This window comes from Halichoerus grypus, chromosome 10 (genome assembly GCF_964656455.1).
Source record: "Halichoerus grypus chromosome 10, mHalGry1.hap1.1, whole genome shotgun sequence".
NCBI lineage: Eukaryota > Metazoa > Chordata > Mammalia > Carnivora > Phocidae > Halichoerus > Halichoerus grypus.
Genome location: NC_135721.1, coordinates 86,461,382 through 86,481,216, shown reverse-complemented (window position 1 = coordinate 86,481,216; position 19,835 = coordinate 86,461,382). Strand labels below are relative to the sequence as shown.

Here is a 19,835-nt window from a genome sequence, read left to right as displayed (position 1 = left end):
AATACATAGACATACATAAATTACATATATGCAGACACCCAACACAAATTATATTATTTCTATAGAAGAACAAACCTGAAAAATGTGACTCTGTTATGGAAATTTTAAAAAGCCGTATGGGAGAGTGAGCCAGACAGAAACCCTTCAGAAAGTTGAAGCTACAGATGATTTCCTAGAAATCTTTGTTTGCATATTTTGCTTCACCACTGTTTACTTGTGATTTTTCAAGGAGAGCTCTTATCCAAATGTTTTCTAAATGTCTGAGTCAGTCCTGAGTGGGCTTGACTCTATTTCCTGTCAAATGTGCAAATATTTAACAGTACCTGTAATTTTGTGAGGTTCAGTGTACAGGTTTCAAGAAATCTCAACATGTGGATATTTAAATTTAGAAAATAGATCTATTGAGGATGTTTCTAGCTAGATCATTAAACACAAGGTTCACTATTCTCAGCCTATTTACATTATCATGGCCTATCTGAGGGGAGGAGAGCAAGGAAGCTAAATCAGTAAACAAATGATTGGAAATAAAAATGAAGAGTCTTTGATATTTAAATGTGCTTTGGAAAAAAACAGTTTGGGGTCATAAAAGTTTGACATGTACAGAAACAATTTACTGTAGTGAGGACACACGTGGGTGCTTCCATGCTAAGCACCCTCTGGGCTTAGCCCCAGTTGCTGCCAGCTTTGGCACCTTCAAGAGAGGTCTGTGGGCAGTACATTCTCCTTGTTCCTAAGCAGGAACAGTGTTGCATAGTCAAGGTTAGCAATTTAGTTCCCATTTTCCATATCTGGATCTTAGATTGCTTAGAACCTCTTCCATGGGTGACTGATGGCTAGATTGAAGAAGGTGGCTTTTTTGTTTTTATTCATTCCTGTGACCTATATGGAAATTTGTGATGGAGAGACATGTTTGTGTGTGCCTATGGATTTGAATATTCTTGATACATTTCTGATCAGTCTACTGTCTTCTGGTGGAAGACATCAAGAGGATGGGTGGTTTGCTAGGTACTCAGGTCTCTGAGTAATTCTGCTCCCACCTCCACTACCCACCCCCAGGATGGATAGTCCTGAGTATATGGACTTAAACTAAAAGTGTTACAAAATAGAGTTGTGCAAAAAGTTTTCACCCAAGCAAGGATTTTTTTGTTGTAGTGATCACTCTCTCTCTCCTCCTTTACCTCCTTCCTTCTACCCCTCCTTCCCTTCTCCCTCTCCCTTTGTCTTTACTCCTCCACCCCCCTAATGTGTAAAAGAGAGAGATTAAAAGAAAATGACAGGAGCAGCTACAGCACCCCCTATATTCTATTTCCCAGCATGTATTAGTAACAACAGTAATAACAGTAATGGGACTATGTTTCATTGTTACCGCAGAGGCAGTACCAAATCACTGGGGCATCTACTCAGAAATTGCTAGTTTTCAGTTTCCCCCTTTTTTTTAAATAAAAATCTTTTATAAATTTGAATCAATATAATATGATACTGCTTTTACTTAAAATATTTTAACTTGCTTTTCTTCTTCTTCTTTTTTTTTTTTTTGCAAAACAGAACTGTGAAAAGATGGAGAACAGTAAAAACCCATTTTTACAGAAGAATGCGGAGTTTAAAGATCAGGGATATTACACCTGTATGTTTTTCATTCATCATAATGGAAAACTATTTAATGTCACCAAAACCTTCAATGTAACAATAGTTGGAGGTAAGAGAAATTTTAGAATCGGCAAGAAGCAAATGTATCTTTGTAAAATGAGTTTTCTTTGTAATGCAGGAATCCAAAGGCAACTTACTTGGAGTTGTGACCACATTGCCAGCTCAAATATAAGGGTCAGATCATTTGGGCATCATTCACCACACTGGAAAGATTTTTTTCGGGGGGGGGGTAGTAAATGACCTTTATATAGGTGAGCCTCCCATGAGCCAGCATTCTTATTTCTTGTTTGAGTAATTTGAGGAATCTCTTGTTGTTTAGCATATGCTTTCACTCAACAGATATTCTTCGAAGTGTCTATAATTCAACAAACTGTACTGAGCATCAGGAGGTAAAGGAGGCAGGGAAATAGGAAATAAAGTGAGTAATGTACTAGAGAAATTTGATTATAGGCAGGGGAGGTGATAATCCACATAGGAGTACCCTAGTATATGAAACTGGATTCATCTGTGAGGTGTTAAGGGTGCAGAGAGAGTCCAGAGGAAGATCAGAGTCAGGAGACTCCGAGCTGAGTTTAGAGGTTGAACATGAGATGGGCAGGAGGACATGCCAGGGACAGGGTGCTCTGGGTTTTCAATGATATACTTCAAGTTTTAGTAGATGGCATACTGTCTTAAAGATGTTCTTTTACACCACCCCTCCCCCAGGGCTCCCACTGACATTCCTGAGCGGGGGGGGGGGGGGGGGGGGGGGAGACAGATCCAGAGAAAGATAAGCAATAGCAATTTTCTACAAAATCACCCCTTTGTCCTTGAATCAATTCATGTCCCTCAATATTCTCAAGACCTGAGAGTTCCTACTTTCTCTGGTGGCATCCCAGGTCCTGCTGTCTGCCTGTACGTATTCCACGCTTGCCCAGAGAGTCTGAATCCCAGAAGAACCAAATCTGACTCCCTTGGAGTTTCACTTTGCAAGTTTCATCCTCCAGTTCTTAGGCACACACTCACCACTCGTTTCTCTACCCTTCACTCTGCAGCATCACACTTCCCGAGAGGGCTTAGGTAGGCTTGGTGCCGGAGAGCCCCCCAGGCTCCCTTCACTCCTTCTGCACATACATTGTGTTTGCTGAGCACCGGTAAGCCCCAGGAGTTTGCTGAGCACTGGGAATGACTGCTCTGTACATTACTTGTAAATGCCCCAGAAGCACCAGCTGTACCAGAAGGGAGAGTCTAGGTCATGAAGAAAGTTGCCAGTGCTGATCTTTGGACTAACAAGAACTTGACAGCATAGCAGGTTGAATGTGTGCTCTCAGTATTCTGCAGTTATTAGCTCCCTAGGTTGTATGACAGCATTCAGAGGGAAGCTGAGGCTGAGAGTATTAAGTACCTCTAGTCAGGGTCAGAAGTCACTCAGGAACAGAAGCAGAGCTGAGCCTGCAGGTGTGGACATCCCTGCAGGGCCAGGACTAAGGTGAGGCAGGTGAGTCATCCAGAGCACAAAATTGAAGGGGTGTTTCCCTCAGTGCTTGCGCGGGAAGGGTCGACACCTGAGAGCGAGTGCCTTGCCTACCTCACAGAGTAGAGTCCCTGTCCCCAATAAATCTGTGAGGAGTTGAGGAGAGCAGACAGGAGGAATAAAGGCAGAGCAGAAAGGCATTTCCCCGGGACTTTGCCTCTAAGTCCTGCAGGTGGGTTTGTCCGCCTGGATGGACATTTTCCTCTGGCGTTTAGCTGCAGAAGCCACAGATTTGAGCTGAGGGAAACCCAATTCAGTGTGTTTTCTCCGGTTACATTAGCTTTGAGTTGACGGAAAGCGAAACGACAAACACTATCAGCTGCAACCATTAGTTAATGAAAATACGGCAGAAGTAAGTGTAAAGTGATGACTATTAGGATCTTTGTCACGTGGTATAAGCGTGTTACTACAAATACTTGTCTTAGAGAAGTTCAGTGCAATGCTGATGCATTTTTCTTTTCTTCTTTCACTTTTAGATCGCAGCAAAATAATTCCTGTTCTTCTTGGACCAAAGCTTAACTATGTGAAGGTGGAATTAGGTATATTTCGACATACATATATTCTGCATTTAGGAATGGGGGTATAACTGAGTCTTCCAAGGTTAAATCTGATTCATGATCGATCCATATTGTGTGTGCATCACACGTGCCAGGTTTAGTGAAGAACGTTACAAAGAGAAGAAAAGCCTATCATTGTTTGAATGTTGCCATTTGTAGGCTGGTGAAAACGAATAGTCTGTTGAAAACATTATAGAACCACTTGTGGTTTTTAGATAGGTTTTTCGTCACCCTGCTGTGGCTTTTCTGTAATAGTCTTTATGGCCACTTTTAAATATGAAAACTCCAGGGGCACCTGGGTGGCTCAGTCCTTAAGCGTCTGCCTTCGGCTCAGGTCATGATCCCAGGGTCCTGGGATCCACGGGAAGCCTGCTTCTCCCTCTCCCACTCCCCGTGCTTGTGTTCCCTCTCTCGCTGTGTCTCTCTCTGTCAAATAAATAAATTAAAATCTTTAAATAAATAAATAAATATGAAAACTCTATGAGAGAACACTCTGGAGGAATGATTCAGACTTATTCTGTGGTCTGAATATTTGATTGATGAATCAAAGGGCTTTGAATCAATGGACTTAACTGACTGTACATTTAAGATTTGCCTAGACAGGGCTTGATGAAATCAATGCATCCAGTTGCATAAGTAATTCCTTTCCAAAAGGGAAGGAAGGAAGGAAAAGAAGAAATTAACATATGCTACACCATGTTTTGTATTAGGTGATTGACATATATTCAAACAACTCCGAGGGGTATTATTCCCATCTTGTGGATTAAATGACCAAAGCCCAGGAGAAAGGGTTCTGTAATTTGTCTAAAGTTAAATCAATAAAAAGTGGCAAAGCTGGGGTCCAAGTTGCTGTTCACTGTTTCCTAAGCCCACACCTTTGGACCAGCATCTGTCACAATCATTTGTGGGACCGCATCTGCCCAACATAGCTCAGATACTTTGCCATTTGTAGTTGTGGTTTGCCTGCTTTTTATTGATTTCTGAACTTAGCTCTATTATTTCTTTCTTCTCATTTGGGGCTTAATTTGCACCTCATTTTTCATTTGTCGACATGGTGACATAGAGAATTAATTTCAGTTAACCTCTCTTGTAGCACATGCATTTTAAACTCTATAAAGTTCCCTCTAATCATGACTTGAGTTGTTTCCAACAAATACGGGTATGCCATATTTTCATTACTATCCGGTTCAAACATTTAAAAAAAAACTTCCCTTGTGATTTCTTCTTTCTTCTATGGATTATTTTTTCTTCTTAATTTCCAAATCTTTGGAGGATTTTCTAGTTGTTTTTTGTTGTTGTTGCTGTTATTGATATCCAGTTAAGTTCCATTCTGGTCCAAGATTATACACTGTATCATTTCTGTCCTATGACATTTGTAGTAACTTGCTTCAGGACCAGAATGTGGTGTGTCTTTGATGAATGTTCCAAGTGCATCTGAAACAAATACGCATTCTGCAGGTTTTGGTTTTATCATTCTGTAAATATCAATTATGTGAAGTTAGCTAATGGTATTATTCAGATCATCTATATTTTAACCACGCTTTTGTGTGTTTTCTTTATCTGTTACCAAGAGATGTTAACATCTGCAACTACGATGGTAATTTATCTCAGTATCCTTTAGTTCCGTCAATCCTTGCTTTATATATGCCGAGGTTATCTTATGGGCATATACAAACTGATGCCTGTTGAATTGATACTTTATCATTATAAAATTTCTCTCTTTATCTATCATACTTCTTTCCTGAGTGCCTACTTTCTCTGATAGTGGATAGACATATCAGTTTTCTTTTGTTTGAGACCGACAGGCTTTCTCGCTCTTTTTTTTTTTTAACATCTTTTTACTTTTAGCATTTCTTTGTAAATCAAATACACATAAAATGTATTTCACATAGATGGCATATATTTGGATCTTTTTTGAAATCCAGTCTGTATAGTGTGTAATCCATTTGCATTTCATGAATTATGGATGGAGGTGGTGTGAAGCCTCTCATCTTGCTACCTGTTTTTTAGTTGGTTTATGTGTTCTTCGGTCCTGTTATTCCTCCCTTCCTTTTGGATTCATGCAGTATTTTTCTTTTCATTATTTAATCTGCTTTGTTTTCTTTTGTGTATCCTTAGTAGTTCTAGAGATTACAATATGTATCCTTGTCTGACTGCAATGAGACAAATGTACATCTCAGCACATTTATAACTTCACAGCATGGGAGGACCTTGCAACAGTTCATTTCATTTGTCCCTCCTACCTCAGGTTGTGCTGTTATTTTATGTATTTCTCTCTTGCAGATGTGCTAAAACTCACAATAGATCACATTATTATTGCTTTAAATAACCCACAGTCTTTTACGTTACTCAAATATTTGTATTTTCTTGTGCTCTTCATTTGTTCCTGTAGTTGCTTGCTTTCATCTGGGATAATTTTTCATGAGTCTGAAAACTGTCCTTTGGGATTTCTTGCAGTGTGGTTTTACCGGGTGGGGGAGGGGCACGGGGACTTCAGTCCTGTGTTTGTTGTACAGCATTTCCTCTATGGGGGTTTTCTCTCCTAAGTACTATGAGACTGTAGGAGAAACCGGTCAGCCTTCGCAGCCTCCTCAGCAGTCATCCTGTAAGCCCGTGTGGCTGTCAGACTTTCCACTGGGCTCTCTTTTTTTCTATGAGATTCCCTCTACGCTGTACAAACCAAAACGGATTTCTCCCAAGAATAAGATGGCTAGCTATCTCAGCTTCCCCCCGGAAGGGCTTTTTCCTGACGGCGTTTTCAGCTCAACTGTTTCTCTTTGTTTTCTCTGCGCTTGGGGGTCTATAATTTTTAGCTAATTTCATTTTTGTGTGTGACTTATCCATTTTGTTTTTCTAGAAGTTGCCGTGGGAGTGTTGGTCTGACAGTCCCTACTAAATTGTATGTTGAAAAGAAAGTCCACTGGCCACTCTAAGTTTTAATAATTGATTTAAACATAAACATTTGAAGACAAACCATTTCATATTTTGGTGATGACTTATAATTGCTACCTAATTTCTCTGCTTTATACATTTTTTTAAAATTTAAAAATAAGGCATATCTGTTTTGTTTCTGGAACGTAGCACTATATTATCTTTATATATTAGGTTAACATATAGTGATTATATTCATTTTAAACCTTCGGGAAATCTGAGTTTCTAAGATCAGAACATTGGTTATCAACTTTTATGTAGGAAAAGATGTAGAACTCAACTGCTCTGCTTTGGCGAATGAAAAGGATACGGTTTATTGGAACGTGTGGGAAGAAAATGGAAAGGAACCTAATGTACATGAAGAGAACATAACAAGAACTAGGTATGTATATGCGATACATTATTTGTCACAATATATACAAATCACCTTTTGTTGTAGATACATGATATAAAAAAACACCAGAGTCCTGGACATCTGGGCTCTTTCCATAGTTTGGCTATTATGGACATTGCTGCTATAAACATTGGGGTGCATGTACCCCTTCGAATCGGTATGTTTGTATCCTTTGGATAAATACCTAGTAGTGCAATTGCAAAAGCAAACAAACAAACAAACAAACCCCAGCATCCTGAATCGATGATTGGATGTTTAAGTTTAAATTTTAATTATAATTTACATATTTTATATTTATAATTACCACGCTCTAGGTTGACGGATTATGCAGAAATCTATTGCCAAGATCTAAGCTAGAAAAAGTGAGGCTTTTTCGCATCATTTACAAAAGTAGCTTTTGGTCAGTCAGGATCTGATGGGGATGGGGATTTTACTTAAGCATCTTATAAGATTAGTAATCATATAAGACTCTCCAAAGCTTGTCAGATGTAAGTTTTGTCTCAAGGAAACACTAATGTACCCGTCGCGTACCCTGTGACATTCACTGTTGGCAGATTGACATTGAACATAGTTATTATTGCAGCATTTTGCTGTCAAGAGTCTATTAATGGAAATTAGAAACACAGTAAGAGCAGGTAAAAGAAATTAAAAAATAAACCACGAAGAGGGCATTGGTTAGATGTAAGTACCTAGGAGGCAGCTTTTGGTGCAAAAAGTTTCAAATCACATGCGTATTAGTACTTACGTAGCCTATGGTCTTCCAGTAAGGAACGGTCACACTTATTAAAAGAAAACATGCGAAGCCTGTGGTCATTTAAGTGTTTCTGAATGACTTCGGGTCTTTACTCTACTTAGTAATGTCCTGATACACTCAGGTTTTAGTGAGTAGTGACCCCAAGGTGTCTGTCACCTTGGCTGCACTTTTGAGGCTTTTTTCCTGCCTTTTACACTTCAAAACATTCCTGGTCATCCCACTGGCAGCTCTCGATTCCTGCTGGCACTTGCCTGCGAGCTCCTAATGGTGCAAGGACCGTGGCCTCGCCCGGTAGTGGGCGTGTGAATGCTGGTCCAGCTGAAATACATGCCTTGCCATTGTGTCTCATCCTCAGCATCAGACCTTCGCTCGAGTTCTGCATGTCCCCCTTCTCGTGATCTATTGCTAATCTCTGGGGGGACAGAAGACCAACTTGCCAAACTATTTGAAATGGAGCTTAAGCTAAGCTAGGGGAGTAAGGTGGTCTTCCTTTAGAGTTAGGTGCATGAGTTTTTTCCGTCACCTGTTTCGGCTTCTCACTGGCCTTTTGTGCCTTACTTTCGGGGTCTTTCACTGATCTTAGATAGTTGCTATTTCTGGATTGGTGACTTCTGTGCAGAATTACGTTCTAAAATGTATTTGAGACAGTTGGAGGCTACAGTGGGTGCTGTGTCCCGAGTACTAGAGACACCTGCTGCTAGGGGTGTGGCAGGTGAGTGAGTGGCCCCACCTGGGGAAGGCTTTCACAGGTTGTCACTGGTGGGGAAGCTGATGTCATGCGCAGTTGCCTTGCATCAACAACAGCACAATGTGGATCTCTTAAGAAGAGAAAGACAACTTGCTGCTGGTGTTTGTCTAAGTCATTTTCTGACACTCCCTGAACAGCTTAATTGGCATTTCTCATGTGCCTGTGGGCGTGTCTGAGAATAGTGTCATTCTTTTTTATTTTTAAAAGATTTATTTATTTATTTCAGAGAGAGAGCATGCAAGCAGGGGGAGGAGCAGAGGGAGAGGGAGAGAATCTCAAGCAGACTCCACACTGAGCGTGGAGCCCGACACAAGGCTCTATCCCAGGACCCTGAGATCATGACCTGAGCCGAAGTCAAGAGTCGGACGCTTAACTGACTGAGCCACCCAGGTGCTCCGAATAGTGTCATTCTTAAGTTGATTTTCAATGCTGAACAAATAAAAGTGACCTTTAGGATTGCATGGAGAAACCTGATAGGAATCTGTATTTACGCCAAACCATTTGCAGCCTTGTCACGATTGGTGGAGACCTCCCCGTGGGAGGAAAGCTAAGTAGTTAGGAGAAGAGAAATAGGGGGAAATAATTGAGAGAATATTTTCTTGTGTTTTCAAGTCAGCATCATTACCTTCCAGCATTTTCATTCTGGGCAGTGCACAGCATCATTCCCCAGGTGGTCTCAGGAGGGCTGTTTCTGCCCGCCCTGATGCTCCCTGGAGGAGCCGGGATTCGTGGTGGCCCAGTCTCTGAGTCCCCTTCAGAAAAGGAAGGTTCCATAGAGCCAACAGATCCACTGCTCTTGAGTGTTTGCATGTATGAACTCCTCTCTCGTGGGTAATGTTGCTGGTTATGACCAACCTATCACTGAATTATTTCCTCTTTTACAGGACTCCAGATGGCAAATTGTATGCATCAAGAATATTGAGAATTGACAATATCAATGAAAAAAATCTAGAGTTTTCATATAATTGTGCTGTGGCCAGCGAGGGAGGCATAGACACCATAAACTTTGTCTTGTTGAAAAAAGGTATGAGAAAGTTTTATCGTGGAAGTCTGTGGAAGCTTAGAACGTTGCTGCTGAGACACCCCTCAGAGATCACCACTCCCTCATTTTACAGCCCAGGAAGCAAGTTCCCGAAGGTTGAAATTGTCAACCTTGTGTCACAGGCATTCAGGCTAAACTGGGGCTCAGTCCCCAGCTGGAGTCCCCTGTGCATTGATTTTGTGCAGAGAATGAAAGCACAAACTCTATTCTTTTGCTCTCAATCATATTGTAGACCCAGATAGAAACCAGGGGCCCCGGACAGGGAAGCAGATGCAGCCTGGAGACAGAGATGTGTGGCTGGGTGTTGTGGGGGAGGCAGGCAGGGCAGCTCGGCACAGCCACAATGATGGGAGGCAAGCTTGCAGCTGTGTAGGATGAGACCAATGATACTGGGTGTACTGTTGCCTCCAGCCTACCTTAGCTGGGCACTGGGCACAGGGGTCCTTGGGTGTGGTCATTCATTCAACAAAGATTAACCGAGGCCTCCCTTCCTTGAACCAGTCCCTGGACCTGGCAGGTGGACAGTTGATGGCTCACATCAGTGGACTCCTAAAGTTTTGCACTGCCTGCCTGATGGAGCATTCCGGAGCCATCCCCCTCCTTCCTCCACCAATACAGTACAACCCAGGTCCATTGGCCCAGAAGCTGCTCAGAAGTGGCTTCATATTATGGATGAAGGCACTAAGAGTTAAGGGCATCAGTGACTTTCCCTAGGACACAGATTAAGTGATGGAGCCAGGCGGGGAGCCCAGATGATCTCAGTTCAGTGCTTGCTCTCTCAAGACTATGCAGTTCATTTATGTTTGCAACATACTAGCTGAGATGTAGGTTTGGGTCCCTCTGCATTTCACCCTGGTATCTTATATCCTAGAGACTCACCTTCCCCAAGTAGGGACAGGCTATATCACAATGCTTTCAGGTCGGGTCTCTGAATATCCTTGTACACATTTTTATTCTTTAAAAATTGGAGTAGAAAGATCAGTACTCTGGACTAAAGGCAGGAATGTGGACTAAGTTGATGGGATGTGTTGGGTTGACAACTGGATTAGTGGTCAGTGTAAAAACTGACAACTGTGGTGTGATGGTGGAAGACACTGGGAAACTGTCATTTCACTTATTATTCCTGTTTTCTTTTTCTTTCTAGAAGAGATGGTTGATATCCCAGGCTACGTCTTCACCAGAGGAATGATCATAGCTGTTTTGATCTCAGTGGTAGCTGTGTTCCTAGTGATTATGGGCGTCATTTATAGAGTTGACTTGGCCCTATTTTATAGACATTTCATGGGAAAAGATGAAACGTTAACAGGTAACGAATATCGTAATACTGGGATTTCTTATCTTATGGCTTCATTAAGAAACCAAAAAAAGAAACACTAATCTTCATTTCATATCATTTTGATTATATTGTTGTCTTAATGTGTGGTAGAAGTTTTCCATAGGAAAAATTGATTTGAACATTGTCTAGTATCATCTTTTCCTTTTTATACTTGTATGTTGCCAAAAACTGTTTGCCAAACAATTGTTAATTGTTTTATACATGTATGTCATGTCCTCCTAAATGCCCTGTGAGATGCTTGTGCCCAGGGGCTATCGTTATTCACACACTATCTGGGCACCTTATATAATGTGCATATTCAATAAACTTCATTTAAATAGAATTGAATTGTATTATGATTCATTATTTTAACCTGACAAAGGAGGCAACCTGATGTATCTGCAAGAACCCTGAACTAGAAGCCAAGTGACCTGGGTTCTAGCTTCCTAGATCCGTGTTTTTCTCTATCTGGTGACTCTTTGTTCCCGTTTCTCTATTTTTAAAGGTAATTTGAAGAAGTCCTCAAGTTTCAAGACAATTACTGAATTGTGTCAACTATAGTTTAATAAAAAAAGATAATTCCTGAATTTAAAAAATCAGTCTAATCCATTGCACTTGCTTTGTGTGTGTGTGTGTGTGTGTGTGTGTGTGTGTGTGTAAGACACACAGTTCAAAATGCAAAAAGTCTAAGAGTAGAAAATCGCCCTGTCAGCCTGTCCCATGTCTGTGTTTCCCACTTTGTCTGCCATTGATAGTATATCCAAACAAATATGAATATAGGATCAAATCCCACAGCTGTGTTAAAGACAAATCTGGGCAAATTATGTACACTGTTCTGAATTTTGCTTTGCTATGCTCTGGATGCACTTTGGTATCAGTTTATAACGCCTCCTATTTGTTAGAGTTGTACAGTGTTTTATGTCTGCAGATGTATCCCTGTTTGGTCACATTTTGGGTTATTCACAACCTCTTGTTATTACAGAAATTATGTGACAGAGAGTTTTGTAGAGTCATCGTTTCATTTGTGTGCAGGAAAAATTCCCCAAAGTGGAATTGCTAGCAATATTAAAGGGTAGATACAGTTGTTAATTGGATAGACATTGCCAATTTGCCCTCCCTACTACCATACTCCTACCACCTTCAAAGAATGGGGGTAACTTTTTTCCCATGGCCTTACCCACAACCTTTTGGCTATGTGCCAATCCGATAGGTAAAAAGTTATATCTCAGTGTAGTTTTCATTTGCATTTCACTTACTATGCAAGAGCGTAATTTTTCATTTGTTTAAGGCTCATTTGTATTTACTTTCTCAAAGTACTCATTCATATCCTTTGCCATTTTTCTATTGGGTTGTTGGCCTTTTTTTCTTGTTTATTTCTAGGAGCTATTTACATTTTAAGGAGGTTAGCCTATTGTCTATAATATGAAATGGAAATATTGTTTCCAGATTGTAATTTGTCTTTTGACTTTGCTTATAGTAGTGTGATATGTGGAAGATATTTTTTATTATTCTTAAAGTATACTTGACACAGTGTTATATTAGTTTCAGGTGTACATTTTTATCATTATGGAAGATTTTTTTTAATGTACTCAAGTTTATCCTTTTATGGTTTCTAGATTTGTGGTCACAAGTAGAAAGACCCTCCTGACCTCAAGTTATGAAAGAAGTCTCATGTTGTCCCTGTGAGATTTTTCTAGATTCATGATTCATATTTACAGCTTTTAGTTAATAATATCAAATGAACAAAGCTAATTAATTCAGCTTTGAGCCTGTGTGTGTATGCAATTTTGGTGATGGAGAGAAATGCTACAACTGAGAGATCTATTTTTGGTACCTTTTGAACAGGTCTCTACTTGCATGGACCAGAACATATCTCAAAATGGGCATTCACTAATATCTTTTTGATCTTCAACGAAGATTTTTTCCCCCTTTCTGTTGTGTTTGATGCAAGTCACAGATAATTTTTTCAGTTCACGCTTCCCGCCTCCCAGTGTGGCAGTGCATAGAAACATGTACAGACGGGCTCTACATCAGCTCTTTTTAAAGTATGACCTATGACAGTGATCGGTCATGAAAAAGACAGAAATAGAGACATAAGTACAAAAACTAAAACTTTCATAGCTATTTGATATTGCTGCAATATCCAATAGTGTTTTCACATTTTTTGAAGGATTGGAAATGAAAGAAAGCAATCAACCCAAACCAGTCAAATTAAATGAAAACATGATCATTTGCCTAACACAGTTTGAGAAGCGCGAGGCTGACTTCTTAAAGTCCCAAATATACATTCACATGAGGGTTTCGTTTATACAGAACCCAAAATAATTATTATTAGCTTCCAAATACCTTATCTTAAACACTTCACTTTGTCAGTTATCAAAGCCAGCAAGCCATTCAATTACCTGGGTTTAAAAGAAATTGTAATATAAATTACAAGATTTGCTAAACCAAGAAGAGAATTGCTTGAAATTAGGTATTTGAAAGCCATCGATAGTTGAAAAAACATTTTTTCATTTTTCATGGGTAAGTGTAAAGCTGTATTACTTGTATATCACCATATAAACTTGACTGAATTGTTTTCCTGGTTTATTGCAGTAGTAACATCATGATTACAAAAAAAAGGTACCTTTTAAAAAAATGTATTTATTTATTTCTTACATCTTGGTGCCTGTTCTAATCACCGACATAATGATTACAAGTGCAAGCTGTAGCTCTTACACTATTAAATAGCTCTATTTCACAGCAATCTAACAGAATTACTCGGGGCACCCATTTACCGAGTAAACTAGGCACTGGTTCTGTTTTTACCAACTTTTCCTACCTTCGATATGCATGTTAATTCTGCAGGTTTTACCAAAATGTCCTTGCTTTTATATGCATGCAATTCTGCAAAGCAGTTGCTTTCCATCAACAATAGGTTGGGACTTGAACTGCTGAACCTGAATGCTGTAAATAGAATTGAAGAAGCTTTGCCAGGAACAAAAAGAGTTGTTTTGTGAGCCTGGATGCCACTGAAGATACTAGGCTGAATTGTTGAGCATAGGTGATGTGCATCACAAAGAACATGGACCTAGAATGGTTTTGTCCTTTAGATTTTAATAAAGGATCCAATTATATTTAGTTTTCAACTCAGTAGCAAATTCATAATCCCAATACTATATGCAAGCATAAATCCAACCCCTGTACCATCTAACCAATTGTCATGGGACAGGGATAGACCATTCCCCGCCCACTTCCCCTTCTTCCTCTACCAGTCCCAGTTAGCATCAATTGTATTATTTAGGACCTGACTCAAAATTTCCTTTTCTCAGAAAGTATGTCCCCTAGAGATCACTCTTTAGGCTCTGACCAAGCTGATTCTGTTTGTTTTACTTGTTTTGTTACACTGTCTCACTTCTGCTAATGTGTTATTTGTAAACGTTTTCAAGTTGTTGCGTTTGCCTGCTTTCTCTTCTCAGATAGGTTGGATGAAGATAGAAGAGGGTGGTGTATATAATTTTGTAGTTACCCAGTTAGTACAGTGGTCTTTGTTATTTAGGTAACTCTTTCGTCTTGACTTTGTCCCGTTAGCCTCCTGAACACTGCTTCATTATCAGGAATTAAATAGGAGCAGATGTTATTATCGATGAAAACCTTTCAACAGACAGGAAGTTTTCATATTGGCATCTAGGAACATATAATATTTTTAAATATCACAGCATGTGTTACAATAGCATAGTGCTTAAATCACTTCTTTTGTTTCTTCCCGCTTGCCAGTGTAAACGCTCAGCTTTGTTTCTGCCTTTGCCTTTCAGTGGGTCATTTTGAGGGTAGACATTTTAGGATGCTGGTAGGATTAGCTGATACAAGAAAGCCAAGGTGAGATTTGCTTTCCACTCCTGGAACGAGGACATAGTTGGGCTCCTTGGCTTTTTATTGCCTTTAAATTCCTTTAGTTTCTGGATTTATATCTTGTATTTCTCTCCATCCCTCTATGGTGTCAAACAGTGAGAGTCTTAACATACATGCTTAAAAAACAATTTGCTAATTGGTTGCTTGATTAGCATTTGAGGTTTGTGGAGGCTATTTTTTGTTTGTCTTTAATAATAATTGAATTTATTTCTTGTTTTTGACAACTTAAAAAATCAGAGATAAAGAATAATACCTAAAAAGAATCATAGAACCAAAAAATATTTGACGGACCTTGCGAGTTACCTAGTTTAAACATTCTTGTTCTATTTTTTAATCGGTTTTCTGGCAAAAATATTTTCTGTATTCTTTTTTTGAACGACTTCATTGAGCTCTAATCAATATACAAGCAACTGCACATATTTAATGGGTACAATTTGGTGAGTTTGGGTGGGAGGATGCTCTACTTAATTTTTTCCTTTACAATGGTTCCACTCCCATTTTTTGTGACTTTCACTCAAATTTGTACTTAAACTTTTATTTGCACTGTAATTAAAAGAGTAAACCTTATTTCCCTAGATGGAAAAATATACGATGCTTTTGTGTCTTACCTAAAAGAATGTGGACCCGAGAATGGAGAGGAACACACCTTTGCTGTGGAGATTTTGCCTGGGGTGTTGGAGAAACACTTTGGGTATAAATTATGCATATTTGAAAGGGATGTCGTGCCTGGAGGAGGTAAGAAATGTCTATCTGGAATACCAGATAGAAAACTAGTAGAAAGATTTTCTTTTTAAAAGCTGAATAGTGTAGCCTTGCAAAAGGCAATCCTGTTTTGCTTAAAAACAAACATGAACATGATCCTCCAAACCAGAAATAACCAGCTAAATCAATATAATCAATAGTGAGAAAACAAGCCAACTACACTGCTTCTGAGAGTGACCTCCTTGGGGCCCAGACTCTTCATTGCCCTTCCTAGTTCTCTGAACCTTTGGGGAGAGGGCATTCCACTTTCAGAACCAGACCCAGAATCCGCATTGTCCTGAGACATTTATTTAGAAATGCCCCACAGTAAGAACACCCTTCTTGGTAATATTTTGTGCAGCAGGATTGGTTCCTAATTTAATACGTGATCCTCTGGGCTATAAACACAGTTCACTCTTACCAGAAAATACTTGTTCTTTATTGGGTTGACACTGGTGTGAAAATTACAGTAGAGGATAGGAGAGTCGGAAAAGGATAAATAAAGGGAGATTGGTGATTTGTGTCGGATTTTAGTGATGCAATTCAGTTTTTTATTAGTATCTGAATACAAATGACCATAAAACATATATTGAAGCAAATTCCAGTTCAAAGCCAAGAAATTTAGTAACACGTCCATATTTTCTCTGAAATTTTCCAGCACAAGTATTTGAAATCTGGTGTCAGAATAATCTGGGTGCTGATGCATTACCAAGGATGCAATATAAGTGTTTCTACTGCCACCATCATTCCCTCAGCCAACATATCCTGAGTGCCATCCTCGGGCCGAATTCTAAGCTGGGCACTGAAGACATAGCAGTAAATAAGGAATAGCTGTGTTTTCTCCCCCTCCTAGATTATAAATGAGAAAGGGAAAATACGACCAGTTAGAAGGAGAAAATAATACTACTTTTTCATAAACAAATAATAATTAATAAAATAGATTTCTTCTTAGTTCTCAAATGAAAAGAAAGACTGTTTGTATATTTAATTGTAAATAGTTGGGATCAAAACCTCTATTGGAGAAGGGGTAGAGGTCTAGACCAGAAATTGCAAACCCATGGGTCAATTCCAGGCTCTCAGCCTTGTTGAAACACAGCGATGCGCTGTTTAGTTTGTGTATTGTCTGCATTTGCCTTTGAGCTAAATAGCAGAGATGGGTAACACAACGCCAGAAATCGTCATTCTCTGGCCCTTTACAGAAAGTTTGTCAACTTCTGGTCTGGAATCATGGTGGGATATATACATTTTTATCTTTAAATTCGGATTTCAGCGTGCTCCTCCCTGCCTACGGAGAGGCGAGATAGCATCACGGGACTCTGGAAGCAGACCGCTTAGGTCCTGATTCTGATGCTGCCATTTACTGGCTGTGTGACTCTGGGCGAGTTACTTAACCACTCTGTACTTCGGCTTCTTCATCTGTAAAATGTTGGTGATAACGATACTTTCTTCATAGGGTCATTGTGATGCTTTAATGAGTTGATATACATAAAACATCTAGAAGAGGGTTTGGCACAGAGTAAGGGCCAAGTGTTCATTATTGCTGTCACCTAGATGATTGTTTTTAACAGGTGTATAAAGTTGAGAATAAGTGGTTTTTCTTGAGAAAAATTATTAGTGAAGTAGAGTTAAGTAATACAAAAGTAGACCTTCATCTCCTGTCTTCCCTCTTTAATTTTTAATTAGTTCTCTTTAATTATTATGCCACATCTTGCATTTTTAGCTGTTGTTGATGAAATCCACTCACTGATAGAAAAAAGTCGAAGACTGATCATCGTCCTAAGTAAAAGCTACATGTCTAATGAAGTCAGGTATGAACTTGAAAGTGGACTCCATGAAGCGCTGGTAGAAAGGAAAATTAAAATCATCTTAATTGAATTTACACCTGTCAGTGACTTCACATTCTTCCCCCAGTCACTACAGCTTTTGAAATCTCACAGAGTTCTGAAATGGAATGCTGATAAACCTCCGTCGTATAACTCAAGGTTCTGGAAAAATCTTCTTTATCTGATGCCTGCAAAAATGGTCAAGCCATGCGGAGCTGAATCTGAAGTCTTACCTGTTCTTTCACGGTCCTGACCTTTAGGAAAGCTGAACATAAGAAAGAACTCTTGGCACTCTGGGCCTGGAGTGGATGAGCCTGTTTTTAACAAAGGGCATTATTAAAAATATTTACCTCTCTGAAAATCCTACTTACAGCTTGAAGATGACAGTCGTCATTATGTTGCCAGGGATAAGACTGAACACTGAGCCGTGGTCATGTGCTCCCAGAGGAACCTGGGATTCCAAAGAAATGCATCTCCTGTTTCTTCCTCCTCAGTAACTGGCTACAGGTGCTCATTCTCAATCCATGTTCAGCAACTGTGAGGCTGATATGCCTTATAAAAAGGGTACATCTTTACATTTTTAATGCTAATGATTGAATTAAAGGATTGTAAGTTCATGAAGTGGCATTTTCTATGATCCAGTAGGTGACGTAATAGCAGGAACGGTGTCTTCACTCTCCCACAGTGCAGCCTACCTCTAAGCACCATGGATAGTGCCTGGGATGTGGTGGAGAGCTGGTGGGGCTGTGTGCATCGGGGACCGAGCTGTGACAGGACCTCAGCCTCAGGACACGTTTAATGTGTCCCGGCCACAGCTGCAGACCCACAGTTATCAGGACCCCCCTAAAGCACTGCACAGGGCTTGCTTAATTGGGCCTATTTGGAGGGAACTTCCCCAAACTGTTTTATCTTTCATGAGAGGCACACATTTGAATTAAGATAATTCTCTGGGTTTCTCAAAAATGGTCTAAAACATTTGTTGATTTAACAGGAATGTTTATAGATAGGACAGGTGCCAGATCATATCATCCATATTAGCCATTAGTCACTATTATCCATTAGCCACAGCAAAATATGATCGTTACTGGCTTGATTTGTAAAAAAAAAAATGACATATTTAAAATGCCTTCAAGGTGGAGGCAGCATGGCATGGTGTTTGAGCATGAGCCACACAGTCAAGACACTTGAGTTCGAATCCTGGGCTTGCTACTTACTTCGGTGACCCCTGGAGCCTTTTGAACCAATCTGCGCCTCCATTTCCTCATCTGTAAATTTAGAATTTATAGTAATTGTACCTACTTCACAGGGGAACTAAATGAATAAATATAAATAAAGTACTTAGAACAGTTCTTGGCACAGACTTAATAGTATATGTGTGACTATTACTACTTTACTATTAATTGTTACTATTAATTGTTAGATGAGTTATTTAGCAGTGAACTAAAATGGAAGGCAGAGAGCAGGAAAAGGAGAGAGACCTGGAAGGAAGGCAGTTTTGACTTGAGGACATTTGTATATAGGGAAAAGCATATGGGAGAAGCATATCAATAGGGCAAAAGGTATTTCTCCATTAGACATGTGAAACTTTTGGCATTGGAAGACATGTGCCTCTCACTCTAAGGTGAGTCCAGCACTGTAGGCTTTCTTGCTGGCCTCGGCAGTCAGGCTGTCCATGGAAATCACTGAGTGACTGACAAATATCCGCCTTACACAGAAAGAAAGAGTTGGGTTAAATCTGGAAGCCTGGTTAGAATATATGGGGTGCAAGGTGAATGTTCCAGAAAGGTTTAAAGCAGAGACTGTTAAAAACAGCTGTAGTAGATATTGCTGAAAATTAAAAAATTGAGATTTTATTAGATCTTTGGTCTGAGAAAGTGATTTACTTTTGTAGAGCTTAAAATTTTGTGTGCTAGTTGGGTGGCTTAAAAAGTAAAAGAATTTATTACTAACTTAATGTTTTATGTGTGAAAACATATGGTCTAGAGAAATTGTATTGCTATCATCAGAGTCTCTAATACATAGACGGATTTTGCTTTTCTCTCTTATTGTGTGTGCTATAAAATACATTAAGTGTATTTTGCATTAAGTATGTTAAATACATATATTAAATGTATGCCTTACAGGATATGAATAAACCATTGGTCTAGTGCTCTTAATTTTGAAATGCCTCTTGATGCCTTTTTCACTTGCATGAAGATTCTACTTTCTCATTCTCAACATAGATTCCTACCTGTTTCAATAAGATACGGGTCATTCAAAATGGACTTCTACATCTCTCCTCTTCTGCTTTTTTTAATGTCACATTACTTTGTACCTACCTTCTTTGTTGTACCTTCCATCCAGCAGCAAAAGGAGAATTCCCTTCTACAAAGCCACAAAGCCACTCAGTACACAGCACAAGTATTAGCTCTTCACATGCCAGTTAATTCATGTGCATATTTTTAAGTTTGAGTGCAAACAGTTCCAACTAAGATCAATA

At 39.5% G+C, this 19,835-nt stretch overlaps 1 protein-coding gene across 5 annotated transcripts in view; it reads left to right on the top strand.

Annotated features, from left to right (window-relative positions):
* The window catches only part of IL18R1 (interleukin 18 receptor 1), a 36,381-nt gene extending 16,869 nt beyond the window's left edge, over window positions 1-19,512 (top strand). For 4 of the 5 annotated variants that reach the window (XM_036089503.2, XM_036089506.2, XM_036089504.2 and 1 more), the window contains 7 exons: window positions 1,546-1,696; window positions 3,637-3,699; window positions 6,910-7,030; window positions 9,429-9,568; window positions 10,731-10,892; window positions 15,369-15,527; window positions 17,254-19,512. In XM_036089503.2, the coding sequence (XP_035945396.1) occupies window positions 1,546-1,696; window positions 3,637-3,699; window positions 6,910-7,030; window positions 9,429-9,568; window positions 10,731-10,892; window positions 15,369-15,527; window positions 17,254-17,609 (1,152 nt within the window). In that variant the 3' untranslated portion in view covers window positions 17,610-19,512. Of the gene's footprint in view, window positions 1-1,545; window positions 1,697-3,636; window positions 3,700-6,909; window positions 7,031-9,428; window positions 9,569-10,730; window positions 10,893-15,368; window positions 15,528-16,191; window positions 16,350-17,253 lie in introns of all 5 variants that reach the window. The other variant, XM_036089507.2, reaches the window with a different exon arrangement.
* The last annotated feature ends 323 nt before the right edge of the window (window positions 19,513-19,835 follow it).